This window comes from Tursiops truncatus, chromosome 2 (genome assembly GCF_011762595.2).
Source record: "Tursiops truncatus isolate mTurTru1 chromosome 2, mTurTru1.mat.Y, whole genome shotgun sequence".
In the NCBI taxonomy this organism is placed as follows: Eukaryota; Metazoa; Chordata; class Mammalia; order Artiodactyla; family Delphinidae; genus Tursiops; species Tursiops truncatus.
In genome coordinates this window covers 144,808,502-144,825,471 of record NC_047035.1, presented here as the reverse complement: position 1 = coordinate 144,825,471, position 16,970 = coordinate 144,808,502, and the positions used below count along the sequence as shown (strand labels likewise).

At 41.2% G+C, this 16,970-nt stretch overlaps 1 protein-coding gene across 5 annotated transcripts in view; it reads right to left on the bottom strand.

The window, feature by feature from the left end:
- The window catches only part of TRPM1 (transient receptor potential cation channel subfamily M member 1), a 73,900-nt gene extending 69,613 nt beyond the window's left edge, over positions 1 to 4,287 (bottom strand). For all 5 annotated transcript variants that reach the window (XM_019945859.3, XM_019945862.3, XM_019945860.3 and 2 more), the window contains exons 1-3: positions 4,152 to 4,287; positions 1,394 to 1,607; positions 641 to 765 (exon numbers count right to left, since the gene is read on the bottom strand). In XM_019945859.3, coding sequence (XP_019801418.3) covers positions 641 to 765; positions 1,394 to 1,607; positions 4,152 to 4,154 — 342 coding nt within the window. In that variant the 5' untranslated portion in view covers positions 4,155 to 4,287. The remainder of the gene's footprint in view (positions 1 to 640; positions 766 to 1,393; positions 1,608 to 4,151) is intronic.
- Between the last annotated feature and the right edge of the window lie 12,683 nt (positions 4,288 to 16,970).

Here is a 16,970-nt window from a genome sequence, read left to right as displayed (position 1 = left end):
CAAGTAAAAAGCCAGCCCTCAAAGGTTACATACTGTACGATCCCATTTACATAACATTCTTGAAATGATACAACTGTAGGATGAAGGGCAGATGAGTGGCTCCCGGGGTTAAGGCAGGAGTGGAAGCAGGAGGGAATCGGGTATGGATATTGAAGGGCAACATGAAACAACAAGGTCTTACGGTATAGCACAGGGAAGTATATTCAGTGTCCTATGATAAACCATAATGGAAAAGAATATGAAAAAAAACAATGTGTGTGTGTGTATATATATATACACACACGTATACAATGTATAGGTGTGTATATATATGCGTATATATACATATATATATGCATATATATATGCAACAGCAGAAATTAACACAACATTGTAAATCAACTATACTTCAATAAAAAAATGAATGAATGAAAAGGGCAACATGAGGGCTCCTAGTAGATGTTCTGCATCTTGACTAGACTGACATCAATTATCCTGGTTTTGATCTTGTATCATAGTTTTGCAAGTTTTTACTTTTGGGGAAAAGATAAAGGCTATATGGGACCTTGCTTTATTATCTCCTACACCTGCAGGTGAAATCTAGTTAAAACAAAGACTTTGATTTTTGAAAATTGCCCATTTCCGGGGAGAAAATACTTACATCCCTTCCAACCAGATCTTCTTTATTCTCCACGATGCCCCAGGGAGCAATTCCTATAGCACAAACCCGGCCTCTGGACTTGGAGGAGTGGTCTTTCAAGGCATCCCCCACGTGGCTGATGACACCTGTGAGAGGCCATAAGTCATATCTGTAGGCCCCTTACCTCCCATCAAACCACTATTCATGAACTTCAGGGACCCCAGCTCTGAACCACTCCACATTTCCTACAGAACAGGGTTAAGACACTGAAAGTCTGAGCTCATAATAGCTAGTCATCCTGCATTAGCTCCTAGAAAAGGGAAAACCAAAACCAAAACCAAAGCAACTGTGCAGGAATTGTCTTTACAAGTTTCCAAGACCTAAGGATGGAAGTATGAGGGGTCTCTCTGGCAGGCCTTGGCTGCGTTCAGCTAAAGTTGAGAGTCAGATGGCCTGCCATGTTCCTCAACCTCTCTGGGCCTTGGTGACCTCCCTCATGTGATCGGGAAAGGATTGTCAGGGGCCTCAGTGAAAATGAGGCTTGTACAGGGCTCACTTCAAGGAATGACACACAGTAGGTGCCAGAAATATTGACCATTATCATGATCATACTGAAATAAAAACGAGCTACCGAATAAAGATTTCATTCTGCCATAAATATTATCAGAATGCAGTATCTTCTGGTTTTTAATGATAATTATCCAAAAGCTCTTTGGGAACCACGATGAGCTCTGGGTTTGTACATTTGCAGCAAGGGATACAGCCTGCACTTACCTGTGCTGATGCCCCCAGTGAAGATCCAGGCCCCAGTGGTCACAGCAGCCTTGATCAGACCTTTCCCAAAGACCTGCTTCAGCTTGGGCTGCATCTCAAAGTTCTGGAGGCCTCCGTGCACGGATATTAAGAGCTTGGGGAGTTCCAGCTGCCAGTCTCTCACCATGAGATGAAGCAGTGAGTCTGGCTTCGTGTCATAGGAGACCCGGATATACTGCAAAAGAGGGTGTGACCCTCAACACTCGTTCTTCGATTTGACTCTTGTGTCACGCGGAACAAGGCTACTGTTCCTGTCCAAGCAACAGCCGCCTGGCTTTCTCTCCCATGGGGTTCTGGGGCCCTCTGTGTGAGTCTGTGGCCAAACGATGGAAGGGAACTCTGGAGGGTTCCCAGATATAGCAAATAAAAATAGAGAATGCACAGGTAAACTTGAATTTTATATGCACAATGTTTTAGTATAATTATGGCTCCTGCAATATTTGGGATGCATTTATACTAAAAATTCATCCGTTATTTAACTGAAATTCAAATATATCTGGGGGTCTTATATTTTACCTAGCAACCTTAATCTTTTTTTTTCATTGCCTTAGGATGATTTATTTTATCAAAGTTCCCAGCTAATTTTCATCGTATCAGAACTTCTATAATGACAATAGTTAATACTGAGAGTAAAAGGAATCCTGAAAATTTCCAATAATGAAATACAGTAATATTAGCAAAGACTTATTTTAGTTATTTAATGAGTTCATCAAAAATTATGTGCAGTCACACACATGCATATATGCGCAAATGTCTCCAAATTAACAAATTTGTAGGAAATTTGTAGAAACAAATTTGTAGAAAATAAAACTGGAGTTTAAAGGAAACACATTTTAAAATTTGAAAGCAAAGACCATTTATAGTTCTAAACAAAATTTGAAATACTTCTTCAATGTGTCTAGCATTCTTAGGAACACAGAAATTACTCCTGTTTGATTTTAGCTCTGGATACTTTTTGCTCTTTTGAAACTTCTAGGAAATATACCTGCCAGGTTTACACAAAATTTAGAGCAACTTATGAATTTATGTACTTTTAGGTAAAACTTCTTAACAATTAGTCATTGTTGGGCTATGTAAATCACAGTTCAGAATTACCTGAAATTATATACACTTTAGATGCAATCAAAAGCAAACATGTTCCAAAATAGAATATTGTTCACTTTATCCAATGGCAACCCTAATCTTGAAGGCATCAATTCCAAAGCTGGAAAGATACATGCACCCCAAAGTTCATTGTAGCACTATTTACAGTAGCCAAGACATGGAAACAACCTGTCTGCTGTGAACAGATGAATGGATAAAGAAGATGTGGTACACACACACACACACACACACACACACACATGCATATACATACATGGAATATTACTCAGCCATAAAAAAGAATGAAAAAATGCCATTTGCAGCAACATGGATGGACCTAGAGATTGTCATACTGCGTGAAATAAGTCAGACAGAGAAAGACAAATATCATATGACATGACTTATATGTGGAATCTAAAAAAAATGGTACAAATGAACTTATTTACAGAAATAGAGTCACAGGCGTAGAAAACAAACTTATGGCTACCAGGGGGGAAAGGCGGGGGAGGGATAAATTGGAAGATTGGGATTTACATACACACACTACTATATAAAAAATAGATAACTACTGATAATAAGGACCTACTGTATAGCACAGGGAACTCTACTCAACACTCTGTAATGACTATATGGGAAAAGAATCTTAAAAAGAGTGGATGTATGTCTGTGTATAACTGATTCACTTTTCTGTACAGCAGAAACTAACACAATAGTGTAAATCAACTATACTCCAATAAAAATTTTTTTTAAAAATTCCATAGCTGGCTCAGCTAGAATGTGGATCCAGAGGTTGGCCAGGACGATGAGGAGGGAGTGGGTGCTGGGAATGGGGATCAACAGCCAACCTCGGGGCTGGACCTTCCCCTCAAGGTGAAGAAGAGGTTAATGAGCAGATGCCTTGGCCCCTGTGAACAGCCTCTTTGTGTCCAGGCCAGTAGGCAGGGTGCCCTTCCAGAAGACCTTACGTTGTGGTCTTTGGAACACAACTGAATTTTATTGAACAATGATGTTGGGCCGGTGAAATAGAATGAAATTGCAAAAATGGTCTCACTGGGCACGTGAGAGCATTATTCAGAATGAGCTGAAAGGGATCACAGTGCTGACGCCTCCCCTCTTGGCAGGGCTCATGAGAAAGGCAGAGGGCATTTTACATGCAAATGTGAAAGGCCTCCGTCTTCTTGGGCCAGCTGAATGCAAGCCCAGAGAGGCTGTGTGTGGACTTCAGAAGGAAATATTTCCAGAAACTCCTAACCCATGTAAGGGGGGTGGTAAATGTCCACTGTGAGAAAAAACAAAACAAAGTCCCAAACAACCCTAAAAAACAAACAACATAATTCGTCTCTCATCACTGGAGATGGGGTGGTATCTTTGTAGAGTGGGGCTGGACTGTGATGTATGAATTCACAATCTTGGTACGGATTTAAAGGATACTCCGTGTTCTCTATCATAGTGCCCAGTTTCCAAATCTCATGGCTAAAAACTCGACTGTGTGGATATATTTCCTGTCTTTGCATTGAAAACTCTAGGAAGATAGAGCCACACCCCTGAAAGAAGACCCAGGTGTCTGCAGTCCGGGAGGCGGGGCCTCTGATGGAAGCTGCGGCTCAGTGGCATCCCGTCCCAAGGCCCCTCTTACCATGGCTTTATTGGAGTATCCGCCACCCTGGAATTCGAGAATCCCGTAGGAATCTGTTGGGTAGCTCTGGGTGTGCTTGCCAACAGACCATTTTTCGGGCTGAGTCTCCACCTGCTTGTTCTCCTCTCCATTTTTGCTGGCTGTTACGCTCGGCAGAGGGGGGATATGCTGGTTGGTGAGCTGGCCACAGCAACACCTGAAAACAAAGGCAAAGCTCAGTCTTTCTATAACATTTTCCTCCTTAAGATGAGTTAACCTGAACAGAAGCAGCCTAACACCTTCCTTATCCAGCTTTACTGGAGACAGAAATGCCACTTATGATGTCCTTTTCCAGATAATCAATGCATCTCTATTTCCATACCAGAAAAGTATAAATACCAGACTATTCTAAACACATTGGATGGTTGCCCTTCCCTACTGAACACATTTTTAGTCTTTCTGGTGTCCTCACAACATGACTATGGCCATCAATCACTGAATATTCTGTGACAAAGGACAATCACGCTCCCCCATGCAGAGTTGACCTGCAATGATTTTTCAATATTATTGAATTATTCTGTTGCTAGAGAAATGTAAAACATTTCTCTACACAAGTAACATTGAAAGTATATTTACTTCAGTTTTAGTCAGAAACTGGCTGAGGTAGAATCCAGGGCCTAACCATTTTAAAGCCTAGTTATTCAGAAGCTGCTTAGGGCCTAAATCCATTCAGTTTTAGGCAGAAACTTGCTGAGGTAGAATCCAGGGCCTAAGCATTCTAAAGCCTAGTTATTCAGAAGAGGGGCGCTTCCGGGAAGATGGCGGCAGGGTAAGACGCGGAGATCAGCTTCCTCCCCACAGATACACCAGAAATACAGTTACACGTGGAACAACTCCTACAGAACACCTACTGAACGCTGGCAGAAGACCTCAGACCTCCCAAAAGGCAAGAAAGTCCCCACGTACCTGGGTAGGGCAAAAGAAAACAGAATAAACAGAGACAAAAGGATAGGGACGGGACCTGCACCAGTGGGAGGGAGCCGAGGAGGAGGAAAGGTATCCACACACTAGGAAGCCCCTTCGCGGGCGGAGACTGCGGGTGGCGCAGGGGGAAAGCTTCGGTGCCGCGGAGGAGAGCACAGCAACAGGGGTGCGGAGGGCAAAGCAGAGAGATTCCCGCACAGAGGACCAGGGCCGACCGGCACTCACCAGCCTCGAGAGGCTTGTCTACTCACCCGCCGGGGCGGGCGGGGCTGGGAGCTGAGGCTCCAGCTTCGGTTGGAGCGCAGGGAGAGGACTGGGGTTGGCGGCGTGAACACAGCCTGAAGGGGGTTAGTGCGCCACGGCTAGCCGGGAGGGAGTCCGGGGGAAAGTCTGGACCTGCCGAAGAGGCAAGAGACTTTTTCTTCCCTCTTTGTTTCCTGGTGCGCGAGGAGAGGGGATTCAGAGCGGTGCTTAAAGGAGCTCCAGAGACGGGCGCGAGCCGCGGCTAAAACCGCGGGCCCCAGAGACGGGCAGGAGACGCTAAGGCTGCTGCTGCCGCCACCAAGCCTGTGTGCGAGCACAGGTCACTATCCACACTCCGCTTCCGTGGAGCCTGTGCAGCCCGCCACTGCCAGGGTCCCGGGATCCAGGAACAACTCCCCCGGAAGAACGCACGGCGCGCCTCAGGCTGGTGCAACATCACGCCGGCCTCTGCCGCCACAGGTCCGCCTCGCACTCCGTGCCCCTCCCTCGGAGGCTCGCCACGCACTACGGGCCCCTCCCTCGCACGTTCGCCGCGCACTACGTGCCCCTCCCTCCCCCCCCCCACCCGGCCTGAGTGAGCCAGAGCCCCGGAAGCAGCGGCTCCTTTAACCCCGTCCTGTCTGAGCGAAGAACAGACGCCTTCCAGCGACCTACACGCAGAGGCGGGGCCAAATCCAAAGCTGAGGCCCTGGGAGCTATGAGAACAAAGACGAGAAAGGGAAATCTCTCCCAGTAGCCTCAGAAGCAGCGGATTAAAGCTCCACAATCAACTTGATGTACCCTGCATCTGTGGAATACAGGAATAGACAACGAATCATCCCCAATTGAGGAGGTGGACTTTGAGAGCAAGATTTATGATTTTTTCCCCTTTTCCTCTTTTTGTGAGTATGTATGTGTATGCTTCTGTGTGAGAGTATGTCTGTATAGCTTTGCTTCCACCATTTGTCCTAGGGTTCTAACCATCCGTTTTCTTTTTTCTTAATAATTATCTTTTAATTTTAATAACTTTTTTATATTTTATCTTACTTTAATTTGCTTTATCTTCTCTCTTTCTTTTTTCCTTCCTTCCCTCCCTCCTTTCTCCCTCCCTCCCTCCCTCCCTCCGTTCTTTCTTTCTTTCTTTCTTTCTTTCTTTCTTTCTTCTTCTACTAATTCTTTCTTTCTAGTTTTTCTCCCTTTTATTCTGAGCCGTCTGGATGAAAGGCTCTTGGTGCTGCAGCCAGGAGTCACTGCTGTGCCTCTGAGGTCGGAGAGTCAACTTCAGGACACTAGTCCACAAGAGACCTCCCAGCTCCACACAATATCAAATGGCAAAAATCTCCCAGAGATCTCCATCTCAACACCAGCACCCAGCTTCACTCAACGACCAGCAAGCTACAGTGCTGGACATCCTATGCCAAACAACTAGCAAGACAGGAACACAACCCCACCCATTAGCAGAGAGGCTGCCTAAAATCATAATAAGTCCACAGACACCCCAAAACACACCACCAGACGTGGACCTGCCCACCAGAAAGACAAGATGCAGCCTCATCCACCAGAACACAGGCACTAGTCCCCTCCACCAGGAAGCCTACACAACCCACTGAACCAACCTTAGCCACTGGAGACAGACACAAAAAACAACGGGAACTACGAACCTGCAGCCTGCAAAAAGGAGACCCCAAACACAGTAAGATAAGCAAAATGAGAAGACAGAAAAACACACAGCAGATGAGGGAGCAAGGCAAAAACCCACCAGACCTAACAAATGAAGAGGAAATAGGCAGTCTACCTTGAAAAGGAATTCAGAATAATGATAGTAAAGATGATCCAAAATCTTGGAAATAGAATAGACAAAATGCAAGAAACATTTAACAAGGACCTAGAAGAACTAAAGATGAAACAAACAACGATGAACAACACAATAAAGGAAATTAAAAATACTCTAGATGGGATCAAGAGCAGAATAACTGAGGCAGAAGAACGGATAAGTGACCTGGACAATAAAATAGTGGAAATAACTACTGCAGAGCAGAATAAAGAAAAAAGAATGAAAAGACCTGAGGACAGTCTCAGAGACCTCTGGGACAACATTAAACACACCAACATTCGAATTATAGGGGTTCCAGAAGAAGAAGAGAAAAAGAAAGGGACTGAGAAAATATTTGAAGAGATTATAGTTGAAAACTTCCCTAATATAGGAAAGGAAATAATTAATCAAGTCCAGGAAGCACAGAGAGTCCCATGCAGGATAAATCCAAGGAGAAATATGCCAAGACACATATTAATCAAACTTTCAAAAATTAAACACAAAGAAAACATATTAAAAGCAGCAAGGGAAAAACAACAGTAACACACAAGGGAATCCTTGTAATGTTAAGAGCTGATCTTTCAGCAGAAACTCTGCAAGCCAGAAGGGACTGGCAGGACATATTTAAAGTGATGAAGGAGAAAAACCTACAAACAAGGTTACTCTACCCAGCAAGGAGTTCATTCAGATTTGATGGAGAAATTAAAACCTTTACAGACAAGCAAAAGCTGAGAGAGTTCAGCACCACCAAACCAGCTTTACAGCAACTGCTAAAGGAACTCTAGGCAAGAAACACAAGAGAAGGGAAAGACCTACAATAACGAACCCAAAACAATTAAGAAAATGGGAATAGGAACATACATATCGATAATTACCTTAAATGTAAATGAATTAAATGCTCCCACCAAAAGACACAGATTGGCTGAATGGATACAAAAACAAGACCCATATATTTGCTGTCTACAAGAGACCCACTTCAGACACATACAGACTGAAAGTAAGGGGATGGAAAAAGATATTTCATGCAAATGGAAAACAAAAGAAAGCTGGTGTAGCAATTCTCATATCAGACAAAATAGACTTTAAAATAAAGACTATTACAGGAGACAAAGAAGGACACTACATAATGATCAAGGGATCGATCCAAGAAGAAGATATAACAATTGTAAATATTTATGCACCCAACATAGGAGCACCTCAATACATATGGCAAATACTAATAGCCATAAAAGGGGAAATCGACAGTAACACATTCATAGTAGGGGACTTTAACACCCCACTTTCACCAATGGACAGATCATCCAAAATGAAAATAAATAAGGAAACACAAGCTTTAAATGATACATTAAACAAGATGGACTTAATTGATATTTATAGGACATTCCATCCAAAAACAGCAGAATACACATTTTTCTCAAGTGCTCATGGAACATTCTCCAGGATAGATCATATCTTGGGTCACAAGTCAAGCCTTGGTAGATTTAAGAAAATTGAAATTGTTTCAAGTATCTTTTCCGACCACAACGCTATGAGACTAGATATCAATTACAGGAAAGGATCTGTAAAAAATACAAACACATGGAGGCTAAACAATACACTACTTAATAACGAAGTGATCACTGAAGAAATCAAGAGGAAATAAAAAAATATCTAGAAACAAATGACAATGGAGACACGACGACCCAAAACCTATGGGATGCAGCAAAAGCAGTTCTAAGAGGGAAGTTTATAGCAATACAATCCTACCTTAAGAAACAGGAAACATCTCGAATAAACAACCTACCCTTGCACCTAAAGCAATTAGAGAAAGAAGAATAAAAAAACCCCAAAAGTTAGCAGAAGGAATGAAATCATAAAATCAGATCAGAAATAAATGAAAAAGAAATGAAGGAAACGATAGCAAAGATCAATAAAACTAAAAGCTGGTTCTTTGAGAAGATAAACAAAATTAATAAACCATTAGCCAGACTCATCAAGAAGAAAAGGGAGAAGACTCAAATCAATAGAATTAGAAATGAAAAAGGAGAAGTAACAACTGACACTGCAGAAATACAAGAGATCACAAGAGATTACTACAAGCAACTCTATGCCAATAAAATGGACAACCTGGAAGAAATGGACAAATTCTTAGAAATGCACAACCTGCCGAGACTGAATCAGGAAGAAATAGAAAATATGAACAGACTAATCACAAGCACTGAAATTGAAACTGTGATTAAAAATCTTCCAACAAACAAAAGCCCAGGGCCAGATGGCTTCACAGCCGAATTCTATCAAACATTTAGAGAAGAGCTAACACCTGTCCTTCTCAAACTCTTCCAAAATATAGCAGAGGGAGGAACACTCCCAACTCATTCTACGAGGCCACCATCACCTTGATACCTAAACCAGACAAGGATGTCACAAAGAAAGAAAACTACAGGCCAATATCACTGATGAACATAGATGCAAAAATCCTCAACAAAATACTAGCAAACAGAATCCAACAGCACATTAAAAGGATCATACACCATGATCAAATGGGATTTATTCCAGGAATGCAAGGATTCTTCAATATATGGAAAACAATCAATGTGATAAACCATATTAACAAACTGAAGGAGAAAAACCATATGATCATCTCAATAGATGCAGAGAAAGCTTTTGACAAACTTCAACACCCATTTATGATAAAAACCATGCAGAAAGTAGGCATAGAGGGAACTTTCCTCAACATAATAAAGGCCATATATGACAAACCCACAGCCAACATCCTCCTCAATGGTGAAAAACTGAAAGCATTTCCACTAAGATCAGGAACAAGACAAGGTTGCCCACTCTCACCACTCTTATTCAATATAGTTTTTGAAGTTTTAGCCACAGCAATCAGAGAAGAAAAGGAAATAAAAGGAATCCAAATCGGAAAAGAAGAAGTAAAGCTGTCACTGTTTGCAGATGACATGATACTATACATAGAGAATCCTAAAGATGCTACCAGAAAACTACTAGAGCTAATCAATGAATTTGGTAAAGTAGCAGGATACAAAATTAATGCACAGAAATCTCTGGCATTCCTATACACTAATGATGAAAAATCTGAAAGTGAAATCAAGAAAACACTCCCATTTACCATTGCAACAAAAGAATAAAATATCTAGGAATAAACCTACCTAAGGAGACAAAAGACCTGTATGCAGAAAATTATAAGACACTGATGAAAGAAATTAAAGATGATACAAAGAGATGGAGAGATATACCATGTTCTTGGATTGGAAAAATCAACATTGTGAAAATGACTCTACTACCCAAAGTAATCTACAGATTCAGTGCAATCCCTATCAAACTACCACTGGTATTTTTCACAGAACTAGAACAAAAAATTTCACAATTTGTATGGAAACACAAAAGACCCCGAATAGCCAAAGCAATCTTGAGAATGAAAAACGGAGCTGGAGGAATCAGGCTCCCTGACTTCAGACTATACTACAAAGCTACAGTAATCAAGACAGTATGGTACTGGCACAAAAACAGAAATATAGATCAATGGAACAGGATAGAAAGCCCAGAGATAAACCCACGCACATATGGTCACCTTATCTTTGATAAAAGAGGCAGGAATGTACAGTGGAGAAAGGACAGCTCTTCAATAAGTGGTGCTGGAAAAACTGGACAGGTACATGTAAAAGTATGAGATAAGATCACTCCCTAACACCATACACAAAAATAAGCTCCAAATGGATTAAAGACCTAAATATAAGGCCAGAAACTATCAAACTCTTAGAGGAAAACATAGGCAGAATACTCTATGACATAAATCACAGCAAGATCCTTTCTGACCCACCTCCCAGAGAAATGGAAATAAAAACAAAAATAAACAAATGGGACCTAATGAAACTTCAAAGCTTTTGCACAGCAAAGGAAACCATAAACAAGACCAAAAGACAACCCTCAGAATGGGAGAAAATATTTGCAAATGAAGCAACTGACAAAGGATTAATCTCCAAAATTTATAAGCAGCTCATGCAGCTCAATAACAAAAAAACAAACAACCCAATCCAAAAATGGGCAGAAGAGCTAAATAGACATTTCTCCAAAGAAGATATACAGACTGCCAACAAACACATGAAAGAATGCTCAACTTCATTAATCATTAGAGAAATGCAAATCAAAACTACAATGAGATATCATCTCACACCAGTCAGAATGGCCATCATCAAAAAATCTAGAAACAATAAATGCTGGAGAGGGTGTGGAGCAAAGGGAACCCTCTTGCACTGTTGGTGGGAATGTAAATTGATACAGCCACTATGGAGAACAGTATGGAGGGTCCTTAAAAAACTACAAATAGAACTACCATATGACCCAGTAATCCCACTACTGGGCATATACCCTGAAAAAACCATAATTCAAAAAGAGTCAGGTACCAAAATGTTCATTGCAGCCCTATTTACAGTAGCCCAGAGATGGAAACAACCTAAGTGTCCATCATCAGATGAATGGATAAAGAAGATGTGGCACATATATACAATGGAATATTACTCAGCCATAAAAAGAAATGAAATTGAGCTATTTGTAATGAGGTGGATAGACCTAGAGTCTGTCATACAGAGTGAAGTAAGTCAGAAAAAGAAAGACAAATACCATATGCTAACACATATGTATGGAATTTAAGGGGAAAAAATGTCATGAAGAACCTAGGGGTAAGACAGGAATAAAGACATAGACCTACTAGAGAATGGACTTGAGTATATGGGGAGGGGGAAGGGTAAGCTGTGACAAAGCGAGAGAGAGGCATGGACATATATACACTACCAAACGTAAGGTAGATAGCTAGTGGGAAGCAGCCACATAGCACAGGGAGATCAGCTTTGTGCTTTGTGACCGCCTGGAGGGGTGGGATAGGGAGGGTGGGAGGGAGGGAGACACAAGAGAGAAGAGATATGGGGACATATGTATATGTATAACTGATTCACTTTGTTATAAAGCAGAAACTAACACACCATTGTAAAGCAATTATACTCCAATAAAGATGTAAAGAAAGAAAGAAAGAAAGAAAAGAAAAGAAAGAAAGAAAATTTGTTTTGCTGCTTTTGCTGCTCATACTTTTGGTGTCATTTCAAAGAATTATTTGCCAAATCCAAGGTCATGAAGATTTACTCCTATGTTTTTGTTTAAGAGTTTTATAGTTTTATCTCTTACATCTGATATTTGATCGATTTTGAGTTAATTTTTTTATATCGTGTTATGTAGGGACTTAAATCCATTCCTTTGATGTCCAGGTGTTCAGCACCATTTGATGAAGAGACTAATCTTTCCCCATTGGTTTAGGCAACCTTGCTGAAATATCAGTTGGTTATAGATGAATGGGTTTCTTTCTGGACTCTCAGTTCTATTCCATTGGTCTGTATGTCTACGCTTACTCCAGTACCATACTACTTTGATTAGCGTAGGTCTGTAGTAAGTTTTGAAATCAGGTAAAGTGAGTCCTCCTACTTTGTTCTTTTTTTATTAGATTATTTTGGCTATCCTGTGTCCCTTGCAATTCCATATCAATCAGTTTGTCAATTTCTAGAAAGAAGTCAGCTGGAATTCTGATAGAGATTGCTTTGAATCTGTAGGTCATTTTGGGAATATTGCCATTTTAACTATGTTAAGTCTTCCAATCCATGAACATGGAATGTTTTCCCAATTATTTAGATTGTCATTAATTTCTTTCAACAATGTTTTATAGTTTTCAGATATAAGTTTTGTTATTATTATTTTTTTTGGTCATGCCACGCAGCTTGTGGGATCTTAGTTCCCCAACCAGTGATTGAGCCTGGGCCCACGGCAGTGAGTCCTAACCACTGGACCACCAGAGAAGCCCCTCAGATATAAATTTTGTAATTCTTTTGTTAAGTTTATCCCTAAGTGTCTAATTCTTTTTGATACTATTGTGTATGGAATTGTTCTGTTAGTTTCATTTTCATATTGTTCATTGCAAGCTTATAGAAATATATATGATTTTTGTATATTGATTTTGTATGCTGCAAACTTGCTGAACTTCTTTAGTAGTTATAATAGTTTTTTAGTGATTCCTTAGGATTTTCTATATACAAGATTATGTCATCTGCTGATAGAGATAGTTTTACTTCTTCCTTTCCAATATGGGTGCCTTTTATTTCTTTCTCTTACCTAATTGCCTTGGTTAGAACCTCTTGTAAAATTTTAATAGAAGTGGTAAGAGTGAACATCCTTGTCTTGTCTCTGATGTTAGGGGCAAGCATCCGATCTTTCACCACTAAGTATGATGTTAGCCGTGGATTTTTCACAGAAGCTCTTTATCAGGTTGAGAAGGTTCTCTTTGAGTCCTAGTTTTGTTTTTTTTTTAAATCGTAAAGTGTTGGATTTTGTCAAACACTTTCTTGGTGTCAGTTGAGGTGATCATGTGATTTTTGTTTTTTATTCTATGAATTTGATGTATTGCATTAATTGATTTTCTGCTGTGAAAACAACCTTGCATTCCTGGGATAAATCCCAGTTGGTTATGATGTGTAATTCTTTTTATATGTTTTTGGATTTGGTTTGATAGTATTTGTTCAAGATTTCTGTATCCATATTCACAAGAGATATTAATCTATAGTTGCCCTTTCTTGTGCTGTCTTTGTCTGGTTTTAATATCAAGGTAGTACTGGCCTCATAAAATGAGTTGGGAAGTGCTCTCTCATCTTCTATTTTTTGAAAGAGCTTGGGAAGAATTGGTATCAGTTCTTCTTTAAATATTTGGTAAAATTCAACTGTGAAGCCCTCTGGACCTAAGCTTTTCTTTGTAGGTAATTTTTTTTTTTTTTTTTTTTTTTTTTTTTGTGGTACGTGGGCCTCTCGCTGTTGTGGCCTCTCCCGTTGTGGAGCACAGGCTCCGGACGTGCAAAGCTCAGCGGCCATGGCTCACGGGCCCGCCGCTCCACAGCATATGGGATCCTCCCGGACCGGGGCACGAGCCCATGTCCCCTGCATCAGCAGGCGGACTCTCAACCACTGCGCCACCAGGGAAGCCCCTGTAGGTAATTTTTGATGACTAATCCTGCCTCTTCACTTCTTATAGGTTTCTTCAGATTATGTATTTCTTCTTGAATCATTTTGGCAGTTTGTGTCTTTCTAGGAATTTGTCCATTTCATCTAAGTTATCTAATTTATTGTCATTGGTATACAGGTCATAGTGTTCCTTTATACTCATTTCTATTTCTGTAAGATTGGTAGTAATGTCTCTTCATTTCTGATTCTAGAATTAAGATTTTAGATTTAGAATTAAGTCTTCTCTCTTTCTTCATCAATCTAGCTAAAGGTTTGTCAATTTTGTGGCTCTTTTCCAAGAAACAGCTTTTGATTTCATTGATTTTTCTCTATCGTTTTAAGATTTTCTATTTCATTAACTCCCATTCTATTCTCTATTATTTCCTCCCTTTTCTTTCTTTCAGGTTTAGTTTGCCCTTCTCTTCCCAGTGTGTTATAACATTAGGAACTCTAACAAAAAGGCTAGAAGATACCCTGGAAATCTGTCTAAAGCCCTCAGCTCCTTGATCTCACTAAGTCTAAGAGGAAAGTGTGGGCCCATCTGCTTGTGAAAACTCACATGAGTGAATGGAGGACAGCGCCTCTCCCCTGAGGCTGTCTGCATCTTGACAGAGGAACTTATAGCCCAGGTGACTCCCTGGTTAATGACTCACATGGGGCATAAGTTCTAGCTGTCCTTGACTTCTTCTCTCCCTCCCCCAAACACCAGAATAGTTGCTGGCAACTGGCAGAGAAGTGCAAGTTTGAATAATGTCTTAATTATGGCTTCCAACTTACCTGTTAGGATCTTTCGTGCTGGGAATTACAAAGATACATTCTCGTTTGCAAAAGGTTTTTTCTATCCAAGATTTCTGTCCCTGGAAGAGAAAAAAAGTGGAAATTAGACCAAGATATTCCCAAGCCATCCTCAGAGTTCATTCTTTTGCTTTTATAAAATGAGTAGTAACAGGAAGTCTGTCCAAAACATCTGAATAGACACGTCCAAGAATGGTGGACACAAGTCTTTCAGGATCTTAGCTCTGGTTTCTTTTAAGAGAAATGGCTCAGAAATATGTATTCATGGTTTCCATAGGGCTACAACCTGGGTTTTGTATGGTAGTCAGAGTCTGCAAAGGGAGAACGATGATGCCCCTGGAGTAAGCCAGTGCCCCATGGAGCCTGGTGTGGACGTGAGTTACTGGAGAAGCTGACAAAGTCGGCCAGTCTAGGGTCAGGTCTTTGATTTGCTCTCAAGACCCCATCTTCTCCAGACTCTCAGGCTCCCCACACACCATAGTCATTTTTTATTAATTAATTAATTTACAGGTAATTTTTCTAACTGGTGCTCAGATTCACTGAATGTTATTTTTAGAATTAAAAATATTGGAGGTGGAATCCGAGAGCTGAGGGCAGGCTTGATGTACCCCACCTCGGGGTGGTGCTCTGACTGCGGCAACTGTTGTAGGGCTGCCTCCGGGGAGACAGCGAGGGGCCACTGACCCCTTAAACATCTTCTTCTGAGGTACATTCTACGCTAGGGGGAATGACTGCACTATTTTCCTGTGCTATGGCAGTCAGACCTGGTAGAGGTAACATCTCTACAGAAACCCCAAACCTGGCAAGGATGGTTCAGATTTTGGCAGATTGTCGCTTCATCCCCACCCAACACTGATAATATCAGCAGAAGGACCTTCAAGATGGCGGAGGAGTAAGAGGTGGAGATCACCTTTCTCCCCACAAATACATCAAAAGTATACCTACATGTGGAACAATTCCTATAGAACACCTACTGAACACTGGCAGAAGACCTCAGACTTCCCAAAAGATGCCCTCAGACGACCTACATGCAGAGGCAGGGCCAAATCCAAAGCTGAACCCCAGGAGCTGTGCGAACAAAGAAGAGAAAGGGAAATTTCTCCCAGCAGCCTCAGGAGCAGCGGATTAAATCTCCACAATCAACTTGATGTACCCTGCACCTGTGGAATACCTGAATAGACAACGAATCATCCCAAAATTGAGGCGGTGGACTTTGGGAGCAACTATAGACTTGGGGTTTGCTTTCTGCATCTAATTTGTTTTTGGTTTTATGTTGATTTTAGTTTAGTATTTAGAGCTTATTATCATTGGTAGATTTGTTTATTGATTTGGTTGCCCTCTTCCTTTATTTTAAAAGAAAAATATGTATTTTTTCCTTTTTCTCTTTTTGTGAGTGTGTATGTGTATGCTTCTTTGTATGATTTTGTCTGTATAGCTTTGCTTTTACCATTTGTCCTAGGGTTCTGTCTGTCCGGTTTTTTGTTGTTTTTGGGGTTTTTTTTTGCGGTACGCGGGCCTCTCACTGTTGTGGCCCCTCCCGTTACGGAGCACAGGCTCCGGACGCGCAGGCTCAGCGGCCATGGCTCACGGGCCCAGCCGCTCCGCGGGATGTGGGATCCTCCCAGACAGGGGCATGAACCCGCGTCCCCTGCATCGGCAGGCGGACTCTCAACCACTGCGCCACCAGGGAAGCCCATTTTTGTTTTTTTAGTATAGTTTTTAGCACTTGTTATCATTGGTGGATTTGTTTTTTGGTTTGATTGCTCTCTTGTTTCTTTTTATAAATACTTTTTAATTTTTTTATTCTTAATATTTTTTTTTATTTTGTATTTTAATACCTTTCTTTCCTCCTTCCTTCCTTCCTTCCTTCCTTCCTCCCTCCCTCCCTCCCTCCCTTCCTTCCTTCCTTCCTTCCTTCCTCTCTTTCTCTCTTTTTCTCCCTTTTCTTCTGAGCCAAGTGGCTGACAGGGTCT